At 42.2% G+C, this 25,544-nt stretch overlaps 2 protein-coding genes across 5 annotated transcripts in view; one reads left to right on the top strand and one right to left on the bottom strand.

Annotated features, from left to right (window-relative positions):
- The first annotated feature begins 210 nt into the window (after positions 1-210).
- LOC110493896 (replication termination factor 2) overlaps positions 211-25,544 on the top strand; it is a 44,600-nt gene continuing 19,266 nt past the window's right edge. The window contains exons 1-5 of one of the 2 annotated variants that reach the window (XM_021568476.2): positions 211-455; positions 1,820-1,914; positions 2,212-2,305; positions 2,400-2,539; positions 4,513-4,591. In XM_021568476.2, the coding sequence (XP_021424151.2) occupies positions 387-455; positions 1,820-1,914; positions 2,212-2,305; positions 2,400-2,539; positions 4,513-4,591 (477 nt within the window). In that variant the 5' untranslated portion in view covers positions 211-386. The remainder of the gene's footprint in view (positions 456-1,819; positions 1,915-2,211; positions 2,306-2,399; positions 2,540-4,512; positions 4,592-25,544) is intronic. The other variant, XM_021568475.2, reaches the window with a different exon arrangement.
- On the bottom strand, positions 7,532-25,073 carry LOC110493894 (beta-1,3-galactosyl-O-glycosyl-glycoprotein beta-1,6-N-acetylglucosaminyltransferase 7-like). 3 transcript variants are annotated; one of them, XM_021568463.2, is made up of 5 exons: positions 24,214-25,069; positions 21,811-22,841; positions 20,734-20,829; positions 9,085-9,311; positions 7,532-8,862 (listed from the first exon to the last, which is right to left on the bottom strand). In XM_021568463.2, exons 2-5 carry the CDS (start codon positions 22,775-22,777, stop codon positions 8,572-8,574), a joined length of 1,581 nt encoding a protein of 526 aa, XP_021424138.2. In that variant the 5' UTR covers positions 22,778-22,841; positions 24,214-25,069; the 3' UTR covers positions 7,532-8,571. The 3 variants fall into 3 exon arrangements, with proteins under 3 accessions (XP_021424138.2, XP_021424139.2, XP_021424141.1); XM_021568464.2 differs by lacking the exon at positions 24,214-25,069 and adding an exon at positions 23,398-24,196; XM_021568466.2 differs by having other exon boundaries at positions 8,743-9,311; positions 24,214-25,073.

Raw genomic sequence — 25,544 nt, 5'->3', positions numbered from 1 at the left:
ATAAATATTTGGGTGTGAGAGATTTTAGTGCAGAAGGTCTACAGAAAGTTTTGGGAGTTGGGGTTCCATCCTCCCATGCCGATGGCCTGGTGTTGGGTCATTTTGGGCCAAAGTAGTGGGATGGGGTGATGGGTATTGGAGATAATGTATACGATAGATGGTTGTGCAATGTAAAATAAAAAAAAAATACCTTCCCATTTTCCTTGTGACCAACGTGTGCAATCCGCACTCCGACCTGCGAAAAGCAGCAATATGCAACACAGCGTCTAGTCTGCCGGAAATACAAACGAAGAAGAAAATATTACGCGTTTGTTTACTACAACCAGCCTGTTCGGTTTTTCTCCTTCAGACCAGTCCAAGAAATTACTTTTGTGCTATTTGTTAAAATGGGATGTGATGGTGGAACTATTCCTAAAAGGCATGAGTTGGTAAAAGGCCCAAAGAAAGTTGAGAAGGTATGTAGTGGTATAACGTTAGCTAGCTTTAACCTATCGTAGCAGGCGTAAAATAAACGAGCTAGCCTGCACTTTAGCTAACCTTCTTTCAAACATGTTAGCATTTTTTTTAATTGGTTAACTGGCTTCGCTGGCTAACGTTTTTTTTTTTTAATCAGGGAAGATGTGTCCGCCCAAACTGAACTAATGTTAGATAAATGAAATGTATACATTTAGGTAGCTAGCTTTCTTGTATTAACTGGTTAACACGCCATGTTCACACAGTCAGCTAACGTTAGTTCTAACTGATTTGGCGACTATTGACGATGGTATAGCCTGACGGAAGATGTTTTGTAAGAGGACCGACGCTGGCTCTAAACGTTAACACACATCACTTCCGTTACGTTTTTGGAAACATAAGCAACGTAGCTACCTTTTCATTTCAGATAAATAGTTTAAGAAACAAAATGTTAAATTACCATACACCTTTTTATATAGGGTTAGGGTTCCCACACGGCCATATTTCCATGTTACAACGCTTTTTTACGCAACACACGGCGTGGACTAGATGGACCGTGGACCTGTGTTAATTAGCATCTTAAAAGCATGGGGACCGGGTGGGTATAATGTGTTACGTTCCAACATTAATCTGTTCCAAAAACTTCGTAACTAACAAGGTTGCCAACGAACAACGCATACAAAGTTGTATAGCGGCAGAATAAGATACCAGGTAGGGAGGGAGTGGGCAGTTTTGTGGAGTTTTTCACTCACCACGTTTATTCCGAAAAATGCCTGTCCTGGTTAGCCTATGGACAAACATTAAGAATAAACTATGTGGTGAGTTGATGCCTGTTCGGCAGCAAGTTAGGTAGGTGAATTGATCATGCTACTTTGTGTGCGTTGTTTGTTGGCATCCTTGTCTACAACGTCTTTGGAACAGATTCATGTTGGAACGTTCCACAAATTATACCCACCCATGGGGACCGGTTAATATATTTTTTATTTTTACATTTGAGTCATTTTTTTTCAGTCCCACAAAAAATGCCGAAGACCTCACTCTGTCAAGCATTATTATGGTGTATGCCTGCCTGTAAGTCTTTGCTAGTGTCTGTGTGATGTGTGTTAGAAACGTGATTTATGTTTCTAGAACCATAAACAGAACATGTAAGGTTCTTGGACTAACATTAGGCTCCTTTAGTCCATTATTGGGCTAGCTAACAAGGGGCTTTATGGCACAGGTGATAGTCAATCAGAGTTGCACCATGGTTGTAACCTCTCTATCACTATTCTTGCAAGCAAAGTATTTCAGATATAACCAAATTCAACTGAACAGTGCAGTGGGCAGCAGCAGCTAAATTGAATGTGTAAATCTTTCTGCACTACAGGTTGACAAAAATGCAGAGCTTGCTGCCCGGTGGAAGTACTGTGCTCTCAGTACAGAGAAACTCCGGCGCCCTATTGTTGCTTGTGATCTGGGAAGGTGAGGACTTTTTAAAATCAGTTTGTTGTGAACTAGTCATATAGTATGACACCATTTTGTTTCTAGCAATCTACAATATTTTGTGTTGGCATTATCAGTCTCCTAGGTGTCCCTATTAGATAATTTGATATAATCTGCCTTTTAGTAATATGAAAATCAAGAAGTAAGTGCTACTTGTTGATTGGGTGCAGTTAAGAATTAAATGGCGATGAATATTATTAGCTTAGGTATAGGCTACTTTTAGATACTTCTAATCACACATGGATTTCATAATCAAAATGCTATTCTTGCTTACAGACTCTATAACAAAGATGCTGTGATTGAGTACCTTCTGGATAAATCTGCAGATAGACCCAACAGCGAGGTTGCATCACACCTTCGTGGCATTAAGGTATGGTAATTTTCCATGATTTCAGCTGAGGCCACATATCATTTCATTATCTAAAGTGAATCAAGTGTGTGTTTGTGTGTGTGTCATTCCACAGGATATAAAGGAGCTGAACCTGACTGACAACCCAGCCTGGGAGGGCGAGAGAAGGAACACCAAAGGGGACCGCTATGAGGACATGCACTGTGCCATGTTCATCTGTCCTGTGGTGGGCCTGGAGATGAATGGCAAACATAGGTATGGTGTGTGTGTGTTGCTATGGTGTGCACTAATGAATATGACTCTATATACAAGCATCTCATCAATGTCTGCATCTTATCAATGTCTTTCAATGACAAGCGTAGAGTGGGGCATTTTGACCCGGAAGTGTAATCTCACGATGTCTGCATTTTGAGGAGTTCTGGCACTGAATCATGTCCATTAACCTAGAGCCTGAGTGCCAACCTGTCTGTGCTATAAGTTTTTTATAACTCCGTCACAAACCGATCTGGGACCAGGGTATGTGCAATAGGCCTCAGTGCTAAACTATAGAGATGAGATTCTGAGTGATGTGAGCCACTACACTATTTGTGCATTGCCCCATTTTTATTTTATTTTTTAGGTCTAATGCAGCCTTAAAAAAAGAAATGTATCTCTATTTAAATCATTTCTGGGTAATAATTTTAGAACCTTACTGTAATTGTTTTCAATTAAAATTGTCAAAAATAAACAAAAAGCTTCTTAGAAAATATAGCAATTTCTCAAGGAAGAATTTTACCAGGACTGTCTGGGAGTGGTCTAGGTGGGGAGGAGGGAAAATTAAAAGAGTTATTGGCAGAGGTTTGGAACTCTCTTATTGGTCTATTAACTAGTTTCAAGTATTGTGCACAAGTACAGTGAAATGCTTTTCTTGAAAGCTCTTTTCCAACAATGCAGTAATCAATATCCGTAGTACTATAAAGTAAAGTAGAACAAAAACACACAAGTAAGTAATTAAGCTATATACAGGGTCAGTGCCAATACCATGTTTACAGAGTGCAGGGATACTGAAGTAGTAGGGGTAGTTACATTTTATGCCATGTAATTAATTTTTTAATCATGAGCATTCAAATGGAGTTAATCCCACCTTTGCTGCTATAACAGCCCCCACTCTTCTGATAATTTCTGTGGGGACTTACTTCCATTCAGCCACAAGAACATTAGTGAGGTCAGATACTGATGTTGGGTGATTAGGCCTGGCTCGCAGTCGGCGTCCCAATTCATCCCAAAGGTGTTCGATGGGGTTGAGGTCAGGGCTCTGTGCAGGCCAGTCAAGTTTTTCCACACCGATCTTGAATAACATTTCTGTATGGACCTCGCTATGTGCATGGGGGCATTGTCATGTTGAAACAGGAAAGGGCCTCTTCCAAACTGTTGCCACAAAGTAGGAAGCACAGAATTGTTGAGAATGGCATTGTATGCTGAAGTGTAAAGATTTCCCTTCACTGGAACTAAGGGGCCTAACCCAAACCATGAAAAACAGCCCCAGACCATTATTCTTCCACCAAATTTTACAGTTGGCACTATGCATTGGGGCAGGTAGCGTTCTCCTGGCATCCACCAAACCCAGATTAGTTGGTCGGACTGCCAGATGGTGAAGCGTGATTCATCACTCCAGAGAACGCATTTCCACTGCCCCAGAGTCCAATGGTGGCAAACTTTACACCGCTCCAGCCAAAGCTTGGCATTGTGCGTAGTGAGCTTAGGCATCTACTGTCAATATTTGTCTATGGAGATTGCATGGCTGTGTGCTCAGTTTTATACAGCTGTAAGCAACGGGTGTGGATGAAATGGCCAAATCCAGTAATTTGAAGGAGTGGGGATTTTCTGGCACCAGATCCCATTTGACTACAATACCACTATGGCTGCATTTACACAGGCAATTCTGAACTTTTTTTCATTAATTGGTCTCTTGACCAATCAGATCAGCTCTTTTGCCAAAAATTGGGCAAAATATCAGAATTGGGCTGCCTATGAACCACAGTGGCAGCTTGGCTTGATAATGATCCCCTGTCCAATCCCAATTTGCTAAAATATCACCATTGCTAAATACAAAAGTTTTGGTAAGAGGGTGATAATTCCTATGGCAGAGTTTTTTTCATGTACTGATGGTAGCACTATATTTTCCCTTACAATAGACGTGTTGCATCACAACCTTAACCCTAAACCTTATGCGATCTTGTTTCTCTCAGGTTCTGTTTCCTGCAGACCTGTGGCTGTGTGTTTTCAGACCGGGCCCTGAAAGAAGTCAAGACTGAGATCTGCCACAAGGTAGGACACAAGGTAGAACAGTGCATTCGGAAAGTATTCAGACCCCTTGACTTTTTCCACATTTTGTTTCGTTTCAGCCTTATTCTAAAATTGATTCAATAGTTTTTTTCCCTTAAATTTACACCATAATGACAAAGCAAAAATAGTTTTTTAAAAATGTTTTGCAAATAAAAAAAACTATCACATTTACATAAGTATTCAGACCCTTTACTCGGTACTTTGTTGAACTACCTTTGACAGCAATTACAGCCTCGTCTTCTTGGGTATGATGCTACAAGCTTGGCACACCTATATTTGGGGAGTTTCTGCCATTCTTCTTGGCAGATCCTCTCAAGCTCTGTCAGGTTTAATGGAGAGCGTCACTGCACAGTTATTTCCAGGTCTCTCCAGAGATGTTTGATCAGGTTCAAATCCGGGCTCTGGCTGGGCCACTCAATGACATTGAGACTTGTCCTGAAGCCTCTCCTGTGTTGGCTTTGCTGTGTGCTTAGGGTCATTGTCCTGTTGGAAGGTGAACATTCGCCCCCAGTTTGCGATCCTGAGCACTCTGCAGCAGATTTTCATCAAGGGTTTCTCTGTACTTTGCTCCGTTCATCTTTCCCTCGATCATGACTCGTCTCCCAGCCCCTGCCTCTGAAGAACATTCCCACAGCATGATGCTGCCACCACCATGCTTCTCTGTAGGGATGATGCCAGGTTTCCTCCAGAAGTGACTCTTGGCATTCAGGCCAAAGAGTTCAATCTTGGTTTTGTCAGACCAGAGAATCTTGTTTCTCATGATCTGAGAGTCCTTTAGGTGCCTTTTGGCAAACTTCAAGCATGTTGTCACGTGCCTTTTACTGAGGAGTGGCTTCCGTCTGACCACTTTACCATAAAGGCCTGATTGGTGGAGTGCTGCAGAGATGGTTGTCCTTCTGGATGGTTCCCCCATCTCCACAGAGGATCTCTGTCAGTCACCATCGGGTTCTTGGTCACTTCCCTGACCAAGGCCCTTCTCCCCCGATTGCTCAGTTTGGCCGGTCGCTCTACAGACAATTCCTACGATTTATTGGGTTGGTTTTTGCTCTGACATGCACTGTCAAATGTGGGACCTTATATTGACAGGTGTGTGCCTTTTCCAAATCATGTCCAATTAATTGAATTTACCACAGGTGGACTCCAATCAAGTTGTAGAAACATCTCAAGGATGATCAATGGAAACAGGAATCACCTGAGCTCAATTTCGAGTCTCATAGCAAAGGATCTGAATACTTTTGTAAATAGTTTTTTCTTATATTCATTTGCAATAATTTAGTTCATTTTAGAATAAGGCTATAATGTAACAAAAGGTTGAAAAGGGGAAGAGGCCTGAATACTTTCTGAATGCACTGTAAAACATACACCACATCTATTCAACAAGCTCTGTGCTACATTTGTCAAATTAGTAACAAAACAAGGTACCGCCATGGCTAACATTTTTTGGTTGATAAATAAGAGGGTAGGCTCTCACAAAGTAGATAGACCCCAATATCTTCATTTTTTTCCCCCACTAGCAGCAGCAGCAGGGGAAAAAGCTTTATCACAGGTGTTTCAGTCCAAGCCTTCAGTGTGTACTAAAATAAGATATTGGAATGTTCTGTATGCAAACCTCTACCCTCTTATTATTGAATCAGTTACTACCCTGTCCACACATTTTCCTTTGTTACACAAAACCTGCTGTTATAGTCAGTCATCTGTATTTTGACAGTAGAGAGTTTTCAAATGAAGGGTGGTGCTGTTTGTGTCTTCTACTGTAGATTAATCAACCTTTAGGATGGTGTGTCCCTGCACAGTTGTCAGACAGGTACATAGAGGTGGTGCTAACTGGGAACCAGTTAGCTGTTTGTGCTCAGATGTGAATGATTAACCTTCCGGTCTGCTGTTTTTGACTTGTTTGGTTACTTTGAGTTCCATGGAGTTGGCCACAGGTCCATTTCTGTTCTTATGCCGTCAATTGTTTGCCTTGATATCGAGATACGAATTTCCCTGGTTTGAAATTTCAAAATTATACAGTATGTGTGGTTTAGCAAAGGAAAGCAAATAAAATGTTGGAGCTACTGTATCTGATTGCCATCTTTTACATAGAAAAGTACCATGGTGCCCCATTCACCATGCCTGCTGCACTGTGTTCTAACATTTGTATTGATTACATGTTCCATTTAAGGTAAGAATGTGATAGGTAAAGTAGGACACACAATGCACAGGAAATCCTATTGAGAAACAGCAGATCGCCTCCAAAAAATCAATGTGCTGTAAGTTTACCACAGTAAAAGCCCTCCTCGGTGTCATGGAAACCAGATAACCCCCCCAGCCCTGTGCCTGTCGTTATTCCCAATCCCATGATGCCTCCTGCCAGCTGACCGTAACCTGAGCCAGACTAAATGACGAAGCTGCCAGATGATTGGAAACCATGTGGTGCTGTGGTATTAGTTGCGAAAACCTGACCCTAGGCCACACATTGACTAGAGTCTGATTTCAATGATACTCTTATTTTTGGGGGGCATAGAGGAGCAACATCACTGTCTCTGATCTCCATCTTGCTAACTACTATTTAGATTTTTATTCAAACAGATAAAGTAGTGACGTAGGCAGTGGTGTAGTTACTCTATGCCAAAAGAGTCCATTATTGAAACCAGACCCTAGTCACTGTTAGCCAAGGTTGAATTTTCAGGACTACTGTGGAATCGGGAGAGCGAGCAGCACAGCAGGTCACCTTTCCGACTCCATCAGAGCGTGAGAGCAGCATTGTTGTGGTTGTCCACTTGTGGGAATTTTCCTTGCTAATTCTCAAGGGGGAACAGATTCAAGTGCCTTGTCCATTTGCACTGCATGTGATTGTACGATTTGTTTGCAAAAGGGCTGTTGATACAATTTGCACAAAGTCAGGAAGCAAAGCGAAGATCAAGCTAAGTTAAGACCAAGTGAATTTATAACAAATGTTTAATGTATTCAAAGCATTTGGGAATTTCAGTGAATAGCTGAACTTCCTTTACAGTGAACAAACATGTTCTGGGTAAAAAAAAAAAGTGCATGCTGTATGATTTCCACTTTCAAGCCCTTAATAATGTTACATTTCTTGAAATCAATTGAAATATGGTTTGATGTCAAAGTGGCAGTTCACATTTATTGTACCCTGTTCTCTTAAATTGACAACATACACAATGTAACAATATTTAATGTCAGTGCAAATGTTTAGGCCTATTTGGCTTATTATACAGTTGTACTTTGCCAGTACTAAGCTCAGAGGGTATCATTTAGCAGTAGTTGAAATTATCAAAGAACAGTGGGACATTTTTTTAAATGTAACTTTAAATAATTATTAACATATTTTTGTAGTAGTTGCAAAACAAATAGGAAACAATGTGAACGGGTCATGATTAGCACACGCAACATTTATACCTTTTAACAAACACACCTGTTTACTGCTCTTTGTTAAGCTTTACATATCAGCCTCAAGGCCTTCGTCAGAGCTTTTGTCAGTGTTTTACATTTTTTGAGATTGGAGTATAAGGAAAACAAGCATATGTTACCAAATATAACAAGGTGTATTTCATACCTATTCTAATAGTGTGTACATAATATATTAAACAAGACTGTGAAACCACAATGAGGACATTGACCCGTCAAGCAAGTTTTCATAAATCATTGGGTACAGTACAAGAAAAAACGTCAGTTATCTGAAGTGGAGGCATTAACTTAATGTTCACATTTACAACATAACAAACATATGTAAAGCTGTCATAAAATGAGTGCCACTTTATTTGCAATAGGCAATCACACAATATAATAGTTTACTTTTAAATGGATTATTCTTAACATGTAATCGAGTGTGTGAGTGAGTTTTTGTTGTTGTTGAACTGGCAATATTCAAGTTCCCACATCTAAGCAGCCATGTCCAGAGAGCTCTGTATTGCTCTCCCTTGTAAAGGTTTTCCGAGTTTCTTAGGTACAGTGGCCAGTTGTTACAACACATCTAAGCAACCATGTCCACAGAGCTGTCTGTTTTTTTCTGTAAAGGTTGACAAATGTCTTTGGTACAGTGGCCCATGTGGTTCTGTTGTCAAAGTGCACCACAGGTCAGTAAAGGTCCTTGTTTGACGTGGGGGGAGACTTGTGAATTCTTTAGTGATTATGGTTGCATCAGCCACTGTGCCTCTTAGTGATACACAGAGCCTAAATTTACCACAAAGTGTTTCCGGACAACTGAGATATGTCAATAACAAGTCTTCCCTGCTCCCCTCGCAAACAGTTTCCTACGAATAGAGAAGAATGTTAGATAATTGTTGCTTAGCTTTTGATTGCGTGTCCAAGCAGTGACTTTCTCGAGATTTGAGCTAAACGAACCAACAAATGCATCAAGGCTCTAGCAGCACACTTTAGTACAGCCCTCTGAAGTGATACAATAACCAACAACTATTGGGAGAACTACATCCATTTTGGTCAGGAAGAACCCCACAACCTCGTCAAAGTCCTACCGTGGCATTGAAAAGAGAGGTGGCATTGCCTTGCGTGGCAAGTTGCCACCATGACTGGATGGGAACCATGGCTTGCTGCAGGACCTTGTCTCTGTGCCACTGCTCCAGGCAGTCCAACGCTTCTGGGAAGGCCTTGCTCTCAAACTTGTTGGCAAACATGCTGTTTCTGTCGATGATCCACTGCAAATCCTCCAGACCATAGATGCAGATGTCCCTAACATAGCGGCCTGCGGAAAGACATGCAGCAGAAAGGACAGAGATGAGATTCAGCTCAGTATCAAAGTCTATCAACTGCTGTTGCTCAAACAATGGCACCGGAAGGGATGGCTGCCGTTTTACGGGCTCCCAACCAATTGCACAATATTATTTGATTTTTCTCCGCACTGTAACTTTTTTTTTTTGGTACATAATGTTTCTGCTACCTTCTCTTATGACAGACAAGAGATTCTGGATATCAGAACCATGATTACTCACACCGAACTGGACAAATACTTTTTTTCTGTAATCCGTCTAACGCAAAGGATTTACTGCCTTGTGAGAATTAGTCAGCGACTGGGTAACCCGCCTCTCCCATTCGTCCTATTGGCCAACGTGCAGTCACTGGAGAATAAACTGGATGAGCTCCATTTTTGAGACTATCCTGCTAAAGGGACATTTAAACTGTAATATCTTGTTTCACCGAGTCGTGGCTGAACGACGACATGGATAATATAGTTGGCTGGGTTTTCCGTGAATCGGCAAGACAGAACAGCTACCTCCGGTAAGACGAGTGGTGGTCTGTTTATTTGTCAATAACAGCTGGTGTGAAATGTTTGTATTAAGGAAGTCTCAAGGTTTTGCTCGCCTGAGGTAGAGTACCTCATGATAAGCTGTAGACCACACCAACTACAGCGAGACCAATTCAAGACCAAGACCGGAGAAAATCGAGTCAAGACTGAGACCGGAAGGAAGAGGTCTGAGATTGAATCAAAACCGAGGACAGAACAATGTGAGTCCAATTCAAGACCATGATTGTAATTTTGTCATATCACCACCATATTAAGAGTTCAAAATGTTGAGTATTTCTGTGTTCATATTTCAGAACAACATATGGATTCTTTAGACATTTCAGAATAGTGAAAAAATGCAAACTGAGGGAAAATAGAGCCACTCTACAAATTATTACTAATCCCAACACAGTGGGGAACAATGGCCTTTTACACCTTCAGAGAAGGGCTAAGGATTTATAAAATGATTATAATAATATTATTTTCAATAATGTTCTGATTTAATCTCTTCTGTTTTTGTTGGAAAGGGTTAACAATGAAAATAAAATAAAAATATCCAACCAGGATTTTTCTTTGCTGGTCTCTGGGGTGATTAAATATAGGTAAGTCAGCAATTGGCTAGGCCTGCAGAAGCTAGATAAAGACATCTGCCATTCAACTGTATAAGGGTAACATTTTGGAGTGGAATCAACCAATAACATTTTGACTTAATGGGTGGGACCATTTTTACAAAAACGTATGGAAACTTCTGCCTTGAAGGCCAACAGGTCAGTGCACAATAGCAAGCAGTATTTTCCCCACGGTCTCGCTAGCTTTTGTTGTCGGCTAGTTTGCAGCTGCTGCAGCAGGTCTTATCAAAGAGGATGTTGCTGCTAATTTGATTGCGTCTCCCTTTCAACTTGAAGTTAAGTTTCAAATCATCTGAGTGGAACTGTTTTTATTTATTGCAGAGCGCTTGCTTTTGTTAGCCATCTCTTGGGGAAAATAACTTATGAACTACTAGTCAAAAGTTTGGACACCAACTAAATCCAGGGTTTTTCTTTATTTTTTAAAACTATTTTCTACATTGATGAATAATAGTGAAGACATCAACTGTGAAATGACACACATGGAATCATGTAGTAACCAAAAAAGTGTTAAGCAAATCAAAATATATTTGAGGTTCTTCAAAGTAGCCACCCTTTGCCTTGACAGCTTCGCAAACTCTTGGCATTCTCTCAACCAGCTTCATGAGGTAGTCACCTGGAATGCATTTCACTTGACAGGTGTGCCTTGTTAAAAGTTAATTTGTGGAATTTCCTTAATGCGTTGAGCCAGTCAGTTGGGTTGTGACAAGGTAGGGGTGGTATACAGAAGATAGCCCTATTTGGTAAAAGACCAAGTCCATATTATGGCAAGAACAGCTCAAATAAGCAAAGAGAAACCACAGTCCGTCATTAGACGCCAATCCGGAAAATTAAGAACTGAAAGTTTCTTTGGGTTCAGTTGCAAAACCCATCAAGCGCTTTGATGAAACTGGCTCTCATGAGGACTGCCACAGGAAAGGAAGACCCAGAGTTACCTCTGCTGCAGAGGATAAGTTCATTAGCGTTACCAGCCTCAGAAATCTGCAATTAACTTCTTGCGTCGAGCCATCCCGGATCCGGGATCGTGACTACAGCCTCAAGCTCATTACCATAACGCAACATTAACTATTCATGAAAATCGCAAATGAAATAAATCTATTTGCTCTCAAGCTTAGCCTTTTGTTAACAACACTGTCATCTCAGATTTTCAAAATATGCTTTTGAACCATAGCTAAACAAGCATTTGTGTAACAGTATTGATAGCCTAGCATAGGATTATCCCTGGCATTCAGCATGCAACATTTTCACAAAAACCAGAAAAGCATTAAAATAAAATAATTTACCTTTGAAGAACTTCAGATGTTTTCAATGAGACTCTGTTACATAGCAAATGTTCAGTTTTTACAAAAATATTATTTGTTGACAAATCGCTCCGTTTTCTTCATCACGTTTGGGTCAAAAAAAATAAATAAAAAATAAATTTAAGTCATTAAAACGCGAACTTTTTTCCAAATTAACTCCATAATATCGACAGAAACATGGCAACCGATGTTTAGAATCATCCCTCAAGGTGTTTTTCACATATCTATCGATGATAAATCCTTCGTGGCAGTTGACTTTCTCTTCTGAAGAAATGGAACGCGCATGGACCTAGAGATTACGCAATAATTTCGACACAGGACACCGGGCGGACACCTGGTAAATGTAGTCTCTTATGGTCAATCTTCCAATGATATGCCTACAAATACGTCACAATGCTGCAGACACCTTGGAGAAACGACAGAAAGGGCAGGCTCAATCCTGGCGCATTCACAGCCATATAAGGAGACATTGGAACACAGCGCCTTCAGAATCTGGGGCATTTCCTGTATTAAACTTCATCTTGGTTTCTCCTGTAGCATTAGTTCTGGGGCATTCACAGATAATATCTTTGCAGTTTTGGAAACGTCAGAGTTTTTTCTTTCCAAAGCTGTCAATTACATGCATAGTCGAGCATCTTTTCGTGACAAAATATCTTGTTTAAAACGGGAACGTTTTTTATCCAAAAATGAAAAGAGCACCCCCTATCTCGAAGTTAACTGCTCCTCAGATTGCAGCCCAAATAAATGCTTCACAGAGTTCAAGTAACACACGTCTGAACATCAACCATTCAGAGGAGACTGCGTGAATCAGGCCTTTTATGTTTGAATTCCTGCAAAGAAACCACTAAAGGACACCAAGAAGAAGAGACTTGCTTCGGCCAACAAACATGAGCAATTGACATTAGACAGGTGGAAATCTGTCCTTTGGTCTGATGAGTCCAAATTTGAGATCTTTTGTTCAAACCGCCGTGTCTTTGAGACGCAGAGTAGGTGAACGGATGATCTCTACATATGTGGCTCCCGCCGTGAAGCATGGAGGTTTGATTTAATTTACAACACCAGGATGAATGCCACTTTTAAAAACATTTTCTAACAAAAGACCACGTAAGATATGGTCGTTTTCATATATTCTTAGAATGTGGGGGAATTACGTATTCTAAGGCACTGGTAAATTTGTGTGCTAAAGGTGAATTTTTTTTTTGCAATGGGAAGTAATAGTTGTCCATTTTGATTAGGAAATGTTTATTGGTTGTGTTTTTGTATTCTTAGGATTTGGTCCTACTGGCTTTTTATGTAAGTTTATGAACTGCTTATTCTTTAACAATGCCTTGGATAGCTCTTTTTTCCCTTTTCACACACATGCGGAAACCTCACCTGGCTTAACCGGTGCCTCCAGAGACGAAACCTCTCATCACTCAATGCCTAGGTTTACCTCCACTGTACTCACACCCTACCATACCCTTCTCTGTACATTATGCCTTGAACCTATTCTACCACGCACATAAATCTGCCCCTTTTTAATTCTCTGTCCCCAACGCACTAGATGACCAGTTCTTATTGCCTTTAGCCGTACACTTATCCTACGCTGGACGCTTCTGACTTAGAATATGTGGACAATACTAGGTGTCTGGTTAGACTGTAAACTCTCCTTCCAGACTCACATTAAGCATCTCCAATCCAAAATTAAATCTAGAATCGGCTTCCTATCTTGCAACAAGGCATCCTTCACTCATGCTGCCAAACACCCTCTGTCACAGTGCCATCCATTTTTGTCAACAAAGCACCATATACTACCCACCACTGCGACCTGTACGCTCTCCTTGGCTGGCCCTCGCTTCATATTTGTCGCCAAACTCTCTGGCTCCAGGTCATCTATAAGTATTTGCTAGGTAAAGCCCCACCTTAAAGCAGCTCACTTGTCATCATAGCAGCACCCACCCGTAGCAAGCGCTCCAGCAGGTATATTTCACTGGTCATCCCCAAAGCCAACTCCTCCTTTGGGCGCCTTTTCTTCTGCTGTCAATGACTGGAATTAATTGCAAAAATCACTGAATCTGGAGACTTATATCTCCTTCACTAACTTTAAACATCAGTTGTCAGAACAGCTTACCTATCATTGCACCTGTTTTTATTTTTATTTCACCTTTATTTAACTAGGTAGGCCAGTTGAGAACAAGTTCTCATTTACAACTGTGACCTGGCCAAGATAAAGCAAAGCAATGCGACACAAACAACAACACTGAGTTACACATAGAATAAACAAAAGTTGTCAATAACACAATAGAACAAGTCTATATACAGTGTGTGCAAATGGCGTAAGGAGGTAAGGCAATAAATAGGCCATAGTAGCGAAGTAATTACAATTTGGCAATTAACACGAGGGATAGATGTGCAGATGTGCAAGTAGAAATACTGGTGTGCAAAAGAATAAATAAAAACAATATGGGGATGAGATGGGTAGTTGGATGTGCTATTTACAGATGGGCTGTGTACAGCTGCTCAGATAGCTGATACTTAAAGTTAGTGCACCTGTACAGATCCCATCTGTAAATAGCCCACCCAACTAGCTCATCCCCATGGTCTTTTTTTTCTCCTTTGCACCCCAGTATCTCTACTTGCACATTCATCTTCTGCACATCTATCACTCCAGTGTTTAATTGCTAAATTGTAATTATTTCACCACTGTGGCCTATTTATTGCCTTACCTCCCTAATGTTACTACATTTGCACACACTGTATATAGACTTTTCTATTGTGTTATTGACTGTACGTTTGTTTATCCCATGTGTAACTCTGTTGTTTGTGTTGCACTGCTTTGCTTTATTTTGGCCAGGTCGCAGTTGTAAATGAGAACTTGTTGTCAACTGGCCTAACTGGTTAAATAAAAATGGGGGAAAAAAACATCATGCTGTTTGTGACTGCTGTCTTTCCATCGGCCCTATGCAGTGGTGTAGCAGTGCTTGAAGAAGTGGATATACTCTTAAGTTTGCCAAAAAGTTCCCAAATAGCCCGCCCAGCGACATAAAGGCACCCTGTGGAAAAATCATACGTTTTCATATAGATTTTTCAGATTTTTACTTTCAAAAACCTAAAAAAAATGTATTGAAGAAAAATCAATACTCGGGATCTCGGGAGGAAATTACGAGTCCTCACTGTCCAAGACTGAGTACAAATGTATCTGACTTACACTGAGTCCAGTACAAGACCAGTGGTGACCCGCCATTCAGGGCAGGTGGGGCACACTGATTGGACTGATCATGTCAACATAATACTTTCAAAATCATAGCTAACAAGCTAGACAAGCAGTCATCACGTCGACAAACTACTGGCAAATCCTTTTCATATGAAGAGAAATTATAGATTAAACCTATTAGTGCTCATTGGACATAAACATTACACAACAAGTTGGAAATCGCAAATTCAACATTGAGTGGTTTGGAAGGAATCAGTGGCTAACTGCAAGGGTTGCAAAGCAATCACTAGCCTGCTGTTCAGTGGAGTGGGTATATGGTCCAAGTCTGGGTTTAAGGGTCTCATTTCCAAGCTTAGGTACACTGCAGTATCCACCGAGAGGCTCGTGCTGCCAAGGGAATGGCTGACGGCTTGAAAGATGTTTTGGACACTACAGTGAAAATGGGTAACTTTGTTAAAGCAAGGCCCCTGCACTATGCAAGGAAATGGGCAACGAACACTTTTACAACATACAGAAGAACGCTTGTTATCAAGGGGCAAAGTATTGACACATTTCTTTTGAATTGAGAGACGAGCTTAAAGTTTTCTTTACTTACCATAATTTTCACTTCTGACCGCTTGCATGATGACGAGTTTCTCACACGACTGGCCTATCTGGGTGATGTTTTATTTCGCCTGAATGATCTGAATCTAGGAATACATGGACTCTCTGCAAATATATTCAATGTGGGGCGGCAGGGTAGCTTAGTGGTTAGAGCGTTGGGCTAGTAACCGCAAGGTTGCAAGTTCAAATCCCCGAGCTGACAAGGTACAAATCTGTCGTTCTGCCCCTGAACAGACAGTTAACCCACTGTTCCTAGGCCGTCATTGAAAATAAGAATTTGTTCTTAACTGACTTGCCTAAATAAAGGTAAAATAAAAAATGTGAGGGACAAAATTGAGGCAATGATTAAGGACAGCACACAAGTCTTTCCATCATTGTGTGCAAATTAAGTCAAGCTTACGGACAATGTCAAATGTGATCTAGAGAAGCACCTGAATGAGTTGGGTGTGCAATTATGCAGGTACTTTCCCGAAACGGACGACACAAACATCGTTATCCCTTTGTCTGCCCCTTTCCGATATCTGAACAAGAGAGCATCATCGAAATTACAACTTGCGTGAATATTTGTGAATATTTAATCAGATTTCTGGATCAGCGTATCCTGCCTTGGCAAATCGCGCTGTTAAGACACTGATGCCCTTTGCAACCACGTACCTATGTGAGAGTGGATTCTCGGCCATCACTAGCAAGAATGTGGAAAATTATTTAAGACAGACTCTCTCCAATACAACCCAACATTGAGCATCCTTTCAAGCTCAGTTATTTACAATTTTCGATGAACAAATAAGGTTTTATATAAGATGGTTAAATAAAGAGTAAAATTATTGATGATTATTATTATAATATTTTGTGCCCTGGTCCTATAAGAGCTGTTTGTCACTTCCCTCGAGCCGGGTTTTGACAAACTCACACTCATTGTTATGTTTAATAAATGTATCGTGTAGTGTGTGTGTGTGGCAGGCTTACAATGATGGCAAAAAAACATTTGAAAGTGCATTGACCCTGGTACTAAGGGGGTACGCAGTTGGAGGTTGAATGCTTTGAAGGGGTATGAGACTATAAAAAGTTTTGGAACCACTGGTCTAGAGGGTCTACACCAGAAGTTAATGGTTATCCATGGGAAGAATGTAAATGGTGGGTGCAATTAAGCTTGGAATGTGCTGAGTGCAGGGAAAACGATCACGTGGTAGCACTGATAAGGGGAGAAAGCCGTGGATTAGTGATGAAGGGGGTCGAGGTCGAGTCACATTAAGGGAGAAGGAACAGTTTATTTTCCGTATCACTTAATTTCCTGCCTAGCAGTATATATGCCATGTTTAGCGAGAAGGAGGAGCCCACCTAAATTGGGGTATTTCTATTACCACTATTGGAAATGTGTTTTAGTCTGTTCAGTTGTTCAATCCTTTTGGGGTGAATAAACTTGGCCTAAGCTTTCATAGTGTCTTAGGTTCTATATATCAGAGTAAGAATTCAACACAAGCAAAAACTAAAGCAGGAAGTACGAGTGACTCGCTCAATACGGAAGTGGTCAGATGATGTGGATGCTAAGCTACAGGACTGTTTTGCTAGCACAGACTGGACTATGTTAGGGGATTCATCCGCTGGCATTGAGGAGTATACCATATAAATCACCAGCTTCATCAATAAGTGCATCAATGACGTCATCCCCACAGTGACCGTACGTATCATATCCCAACCAGAAGCCATGGATCACAGGCAACATCGCAACCAAGCTAAAGGCTAGAGCTGCCACTTACAAGAAGCGGGACACTAATCCTGACGCTTGTAAGAAATCCTGCTATGCCCTCAGATGAACCATCAAACAGGTAAAGCGTCAAGGTTCTGACACTCGTCGGCTTGTAAACTGTTACGGATTAGAGGGAAGCCCAGCCATGAGCTGCCCAGTGATGCGAGCCTACCAGACAAGTTAAATGCCTTTTATGCTTGCTTCAAGGCAAGCAACACTGTAGCATGCATGAGAGCTCCAGCTGTTCCGGAGGACTGTGATCACACTCCGTAGCCAATGGCAAGAAGGTGGTATGAGGGCCAGACGTCCACAGGTGGGGGTTGTGCTTACAGCCCAACACTGTGCAGGACGTTTGGCATTTGCTAGAGAACACCAAGATTGGCAAATTCGCCACTGGCGCCCTGTGCTCTTCACAGATGAAAGCAGGTTCACACTTAGCACATGTGGCAGACGTGACAGAGTCTGGAGACGCCGTGGAGAACGTTCTGCTGCCTGCAACATCCTCCAGCATGACCGGTTTGGCGGTGGGTCAGTCATGGTGTGGGGTGGCATTTCTTTGGGGGGCCGCACAGCCCTCCATGTGCTCGCCAGAGGTAGCCTGACTGCCATTAGGTACCGAGATGAGGTCCTCAGACCCCTTGTGAGACCATATGCTGGTGCGGTTGGCCCTGGGTTCCTCCTAATGCAAGTAAATGCTAGACATCATGTGGCTGGAGCATGTCAGCAGTTCCTGCAAGAGGAAGGCATTGATGCTATGGACTGGCCCGTCCGTTCACCAGACCTGAATCCAATTGAGCACATCTGGGACATCATGTCTCGCTCCATCCACCAACGCCACGTTGCACCACAGACTGTCCAGGAGTTGGTGGATGCTTTAGTCCAGGTCTGGGAGGAGATCCCTCAGGAGACCATCCGTCATCTCATCAGGAGCATGCCCAGGCGTTATAGGAAGGTCATACAGGCACGTGGAGGCCACACACACTACTGAGCCTCATTTTGACTTGTTTTAAGGACAGTACATCAAAGTTGGATCAGCCTGTAGTGTGGTTTTCCACTTTAATTTTGAGTGTGACTCCAAATCCAGACCTCCATGGGTTGATACATTTGATTTCCATTGATAATTTTAGTGTGATTTTGTTGTCAGCACATTCAACTATGTAAAGAAACTATTTAATAAGAATATTTCATTCATTCAGATCTAGGATGTGTTATTTTAGTGTTCCCTTTATTTTTTTGAGCAGTGTATATACATACATACATACATACACAGCCAAAGTCAAGTTTACATACACCTTAGCCAAATACATTTAAATTAGGTTTTTCCACAATTCCTGACATTTAATCCTAGTAAAAATGATCTGTCTTAGGTCAGTTAGTATCACCACTTTAAGAATGTGAAATGTCAGAATGAGAGAAGAATAATTTATTTCAGCTTTTATTTCTTTCATCACATTCCCAGTTGGTCAGAAGTTTACATACACTCAATTAATATTTGGGAGCATTGCATTTTATTTTGTTTTACTTGGGTCAAACGTTTCTGGTAGCCTTCCACAAGCTTCCCACAGTAAGTTGGGTGAATTTTGGCCCATTCCTCCTGACAGAGCTGGTGTAACTGAGTCAGGTTTGTAGGCCTCCTTGCTCGCACATGTTTTTTTCAGTTCTGCCCACAAATGTTCTATGGGATTGAGGTCAATACCTTGACTTTGTTGTCCTTAAGCCATTTTGCCACAACTTTGGAAGTATGCTTGGGGTCATTGTTCATTTGGTAGACCCATTTGCGACCAAGCTTTAACTTCCTGACTGATGTCTTGAGATGTTGCTTCAATATATCCACATAATTTTCTCTCCTCGTGATGCCATCTATTTTGTGAAGTGCACCAGTCCCTCCTGCAGCAAAGCACCCCCACAACATGATGCTGCCGCCACAGTGCTTCACGGTTTGGATGGTGTTCTTTGGCTTGCAAGCCTCCCCCTTTTTTCTTCCAAACATAAAAATGGTCATTATGGCCAAATAGTTCTAATTTTGTTTCATCAGACCAGAGGACATTTCTCCAAAAAGTATAATCTTTGTCCCCATGTGCAGTTGCAAACTGTAGTCTTGCTTTTTTTATGGCGGTTTTGGACCAGTGGCTGCTTCCTTGCTGAGTGGCCTTTTAGGTTATGTTGATATAGGACTCGTTTTACTGTGGCTATAGATACTTTTGTACCTGTTTCCTCCAGCATCTTCACAAGGTCCTTTGCTGTTGTTCTGGGATTGATTTGCAGTTTTTGCACCAAAGGACGTTCATTTCTAGGAGACAGAACGCGTCTCCTTCCTGAGCGGTATGATTTCTGCTTGGTCCCATGGTGTTTATACTTGCGTACTATTGTTTGTACAGATGAACGTGGTACTTTCAGGTGTTTGGAAATTGCTCCCAAGGATGAACCAGACTTGTGGTCTACATTTTTTTTTCCTGAGGTCTTGGCTGAATTCTTTAGATTTTCCCATGATGTCAAGCAAAGAGGCACTGAGTTTGAAGGTAGGACTTGAAATACATCCACAGATACACCTCCATTTGACTCAAATTATGTCAATTAGCCTATCAGAAGCTTCTAAAGCCATGACATCATTTTCTGCAATTCTTTAGACTGGAGCGTTGGCCTTTGTGGGTTCGATTACAGGCTTAAAATGGCCAGAAACAAAGACCTTTCTTCTGAAACTCGTCAGTCTAGAAATGAAGGCTATTCCATGCGAGAAATTGCCAAGAAACTGAAGATCTCGTACAACATTGTGTACTACTCCCTTCACAGAACAGTGCAGACTGGCTATAACCAGAATAGAAAGAGTGGGAGGCCCTGGTGCACAACTGAGCAAGATGACAAGTACATTCGAGTGTTAAGAGATCTCTGTCCAGTATCTTTTCTTTTTATTGGACAGTCTGAGATATGGCTTTTTCTTTGTTACTCTGCCTAGACGGCCAGCATCGCTGAGTCGCCTCTTCACTGTTGACGTTGAGACTGGTGTTTTGCGGGTACTATTTAATGAAGCTGCCAGTTGGGGACTTGTGAAGTGTCTGTTTCTCAAACTAAACACTCTAATGTACTTGTCTTCTCGTGTACATATTACCTCCGTTACTTCGACTAACCTGTACCCCTGCACCTTGACTCGGTACCGGTACTCCCTGCATATAGCCTCATTTTATTGTTGCTTTATTAAACTTTAGTTTATTTAGTAAATATTTTCTTAACCATTGTTTGTTTAAGAGCTTTTCAGTAAGCAGCTGTTGTATTCGGCAAATGTGACATACGATTTTGATTTGTGTGAACAGTTTGCTTCCTAATCAGAAGACTAATCTGGAATCAAGTAGCAAAACATGCCCTAGACAAGTGAGGTCAAGAGTCAAAACTGACTGACCGGGATAGGGAGTTGTACCTTTGCATCCATTGTGTACTGTCCCCTCTTGGTCCCTCCATTTGATTGTCCGGATCTCGCCACCCCAGCCGCCTCCTACATGACTTCCTGGCGCTTCTAGGAGCAGATAATCGATTCAAAACAGATAATTTCATTATAGCCTCTCACGTGTCACTTGCAGTGCCTTCAAAGTTTTCATACCCCTTGACTTATTCCACATTCTGTTGTTACACCCTGAATTCAAAATTGATTACTTTTTTTCCCTCACCTGTCTACTAGTGTCTGGTGGAAAGCAGACTGAACCAGGTTTTCCTGTAGGATTTTGCCTGTGCTTAGCTCCGTTCTGTTTATTTTTTCATCATGAATAACCCATAGTCCTTAACGATTACAAGCGGGGGGTTGTTGAATCTGTGTTTTGAAATGAATTGCTCGACTGTGGGACCTTACAATTATCTGTATGTGTGGGGTACAGAGACGAGGTAGTCATTCAAAAATCCTATTATATACTATTATTGCAAACAGTAAGTCCATGCAATGTATTGTGTTGTTAAGCAAATTTGTACTCCTGAATGTATTTAGGCTTGCCATAACAAAGGGGTGGAATATTTGACTTATTTTTCCTAGCCATTGTGCTTCTGAATTTCTTTCTCTTTGGGGTTTTAGGCTGGTTATCTGTAAAGCACTTTGACAACTGCTGATGTAAAAAGGGCTTCATAAAATACATGTCAATGAGCTACGCTGTTTTACTTTACTTCAAACAATGTGGGCATGTTGAACCCATTCCTTTTAAGTTTCAAGGCTAGAAGTAATCTTTGAACACTCAAAATAAATGTACTGTAAGTCAGCCTTTCACGAACTCAGTTACTTGGCCACCAGGATTTATCGACTAAGCATATCCATTTCGTCTCCTAGGTTTTTGCTTTTGGATACATTTCAAATTGGAAAGGTTGTGTGTGGCATAGCTATGCACTCATGGAAAGATTGTAGATGTGTTATCTGTTTTCCTCACGGATTTAACATTGATATAAGCTCAGAACCACTTGTGTTACAGAGATTACAAGTTGCTTTTTATGTGCTGTTTGTAAACTTGTACTTTACCTTTAATGTGATTGAGCGTCACCCAGTAGTGCTCATCTGGGCTGAATGCGTCCTTGGACCACTCTAGCAGGTCTCTGGACACATGACTCCTCAGTACAAACTCCACAAAGGTCCTGGTTAGTGCGTAGTAGGCTGTACCAAAGTACATCTGAAGCCTGTGGGGCGGAGCACCTTTCTTTGGGCCTCCGCGCTTGGGGGCCACGTGGGAGCCCCTGACTTCCCTGTACTGCAGCTGAGTCCGGTGCCTCATAGCCGCAGGCTGCTTGATGCCCGGGGTCATGTTCCTGTCCCTCCACTCCTTGCTCTGCATGTAGCGCACCAGCTCCAGGTTGCTCTTTACAGGGAAGTCCTGGCCGCACAAGTTGAGCACCTTCCTCCAGGGCACAGGCGATGCCGCCAGGTCCCTCATGCAGTTGATGTCGGCCTGCAGCCGTGAGAAGCCGGCATAGGTCACCATCTCGCTGTGGCTGGCCAGGAACACATTGGGAAAGCAGCCCACAAGGCTCTCCACGGCTTCCCTGTACTCCCGCGGAGCCTTGGCGTCCACGTGGATACAGTAGACATTCTGCGGCATGTAGATGGCCCGAAGCAGGCGCACCAACAGCTCCAGCTCCTTGTGTACAGTGAGGATGAAGGCCAGAGGGTAGTCTTCCTCCTCCCGGCTCAGTGGGCTGGTGATGAAGTGAAGCTCCCTCACCAGACGGGAGCAGTCCTGGTCCCCACCTCGATTTCCCATACTCAGAAGATAGCTCTCCACCTGGCAGTCATGGCGTTGCCATGCTGTTGAGCCCTTGGTGCTGGGGAGGAAAGCTTGGCAGTACTTAGAGAATGGCCTGCAGCCCAGGGGCCCACTCTGACCCTGGGGATCTGTGCCAGCCATGGCCCTCAGGTAGATGACTGAGCAGATGAGCATGCATATTCCCAGGCAGAACAGGAAACTGCGCTTTGCTCCTTCCAGCTGGAGCATAATAGTCCAGCACTGGACGGACACCACACAATCACCGGCAGCAAAAGACCAGGGTTAGGCTGTACTGTAAAATGACAAAGCCAGACTTGAGACATTAAAAGTATTGTAAAGACTCATACCCTTCCATACTTTTATGGAAGATTATTGAAAAATAACCACAATTATCAGCAAGGTTTTACAACCGTAAGAATAATCTGTTTCCTCATTGCAATTCATATGGGGATTCTTTCTAAAGATGTTTAAAAACCCAGCACACAGCAAAGATGAGTAGCTTTTTATGGAGTGCTTATTAATCCGATCACAACAGATGATACAAGTGAGTAGAGAGGAAATACTTAGATAATGCTGCTAGATGGACTGAGGAAGCTGGCTCAGGAAATTGAAGAAATGAATCATTAAGCAATGCAAGAGACAGACTCATAGACATCAGAATAGAAATGCACATTTGAATTTTGAACCTAGCCATGCAAACAAGGTTTGTATTTTTGCAGTATACAGGTTTCGAAATATGGAAATGCTCTAGCTCCTAGATACACAATACCCTGGATCTAAATAGGATCACACAGCCATAATTAACATCATACATTTTCTTAATCACTTGTAAATCAAAGTAGGTCTACCTGTTGTTCCTGCTAACAGATTGGTTATATTTTGTAAGAAGTGAGCTACACTGCTTCGCTCATTCACTGCACTACCACTGGTGGAGAATCAATAAGAATCCAGTTGCTCTTATAACACCCTCTGCAGTTGCCTGATAGCACACTAGAGAGACTTATTCACCGGAGACTTGCCAGAACCCGATAATCAGTGGCAGCCTGTTAAAGAGATTTGGACATTGGGCTTGTTATGTGAATATGTAATGAAATCCCAAGGGTCTCCCACATCAACTACACAGGCCATTGTGACATCAAGGAAAAAAACAACAAGATGCAGTAATTATGTCAACAGACAGGTAGTTGAATAGAACCCCCAGGGATTTATCTCATTCTTGGCTTACTGATTATGAGAGAGCCGTCTTGTTTGCTTATGGCAAACTGCCATTGATTTATTGTTTGTAGTTAACTTTTTCACGAGAAATGAAACCGTCAACTGGCGTTGTTTATTTAGAAACAAAGCAAACTGTGTGGATAGCAGTGTGTCATCCAGTGTGCAATATTTTTTTTTAAATGTGATCCACCTGTTGCCATTTAGTTGGATTAAACACTGCTAGTTCTCATGGAGCCATGCTTTTATTTTATCACCTGTTAATGGATTGAGTAATTAACCAGATATTCCATCACTCCTAGGCATTTGTAATTGAAAGCTTATTGTGGGAATGTTTAATACCACACACATCATTGCATACTACCCTCAGCAACATTTTCATTCAGGGCAAATACAATCTACCATTACCTCCAAGTGTTACACACACACAGAGGATAAGGCTATCCAGTTACCTTAATTGCAGTTGAACCCAGGGTCCTTTTGCTGAAGAATAGGTTAAACATTAAGAGCCTTAACAAAAAATGGCGAGCCGGAACCAACAGGGAGTCCAGCCTGGCACACGCAGGGAGCTGGAGCCATGGGTTGTCAAGGGATGTGCTGGTGGAGCTGATGCTGCTGCAGTTTGCTGTGCGTTGCTTTTGTTGTGGTTGTCTCAGGGCGGCGGGTGGCTCGCAAGGTCGTTGTACTCCACATCCGTCTCTGTTTTGAGCGTGTGTGTGTGCCTGTGTGTGTCATTTCTTGCTCTCACGTCTGTGGCTGAGGCGCTCCCACTGCATCCCACCTGAGATGAGGGCCGGCCCTGCCTGGTAAGGGCGGATTCTCTCTCATTTGGCGCACACACACACCCATATACAAGCACTGGCAACCTTTCCCGACAGTCTCCTACCACCTTTAAAATGATCTTCAACTGCCTCGCTTAATTTTTTCTCTCTCTTCATCTCTCACCCCGTATCGCTATTTCTCTCTCATTCTCCTTTCCCAATTTTAGATTTAACACAAAAGCTAAGCAACCCCAATCTTCCTTCCAATGTCAGATTTGCAGCAGTCGCAGCATGGATTATGGATCTTATCCTCGACTCCTCTCTCTCTCTCTCTCTGCCTCTCTCGCTCCCTCTCTCCTGGGAGAGTTCTCAGATGGTTCTGCTGCTGTGGCTGGTTTAGTGCTGTGCAGAGTAGAGTGCCGCCCGAGGCAGCGACAGCCTCAGCCAGTGTTTTGTTTGCTGCCTTGTCAGCGACTGAGATTAGTTCTTGTTTTGTTAACAGGGCCACATGGCCAGAGGTCACATTGAGATGACACCAGGACACAATAGGTCCCCCCTGCTGGTGGGCTTTTGTCTTTGTGTGGCCGAGTGTGACGTTATGAGTGTGTGTATATGAACATGAGTGTGCACGTGAGCGTTTGTCACTCATTAATGAAAATAAACATTCACTAGTAATGCACAGGTCTGTTTTTATTAAAGAAGGGGGAAAGAACACAACAGAAGCTGTTGATTTGAGTAGAATAGTCATTTGTCCCTCCATTATTCCACAATTTTGCTTTTAGCCTGCCAAATTATGGATATAATGGCCTCCCCTCTTATCACTTTCTGTTAAATGAGGAAGAGCTCGGTTTTTGTTTGGAAAGTGTATTGGAAAGTTGGAAAGCAGTTGGCATCAGTTTCCAGTGATCCTGCTGACCAAGGATGGGTCTGAGAAGCTATTTGGCATCGCAGCTAGCCTAGCTGCTAGCTAGCTGCATATCAAGCTAGCGAAGTTTTCTTGAATGCAGCCCGCGACGAGGTTA

The sequence above is a fragment of the Oncorhynchus mykiss genome, chromosome 17 (assembly GCF_013265735.2).
Source record: "Oncorhynchus mykiss isolate Arlee chromosome 17, USDA_OmykA_1.1, whole genome shotgun sequence".
Lineage (NCBI taxonomy): Eukaryota > Metazoa > Chordata > Actinopteri > Salmoniformes > Salmonidae > Oncorhynchus > Oncorhynchus mykiss.
Note: the sequence above shows the minus strand (reverse complement) of the source record. Positions and strands in the feature narration are given on the sequence as shown.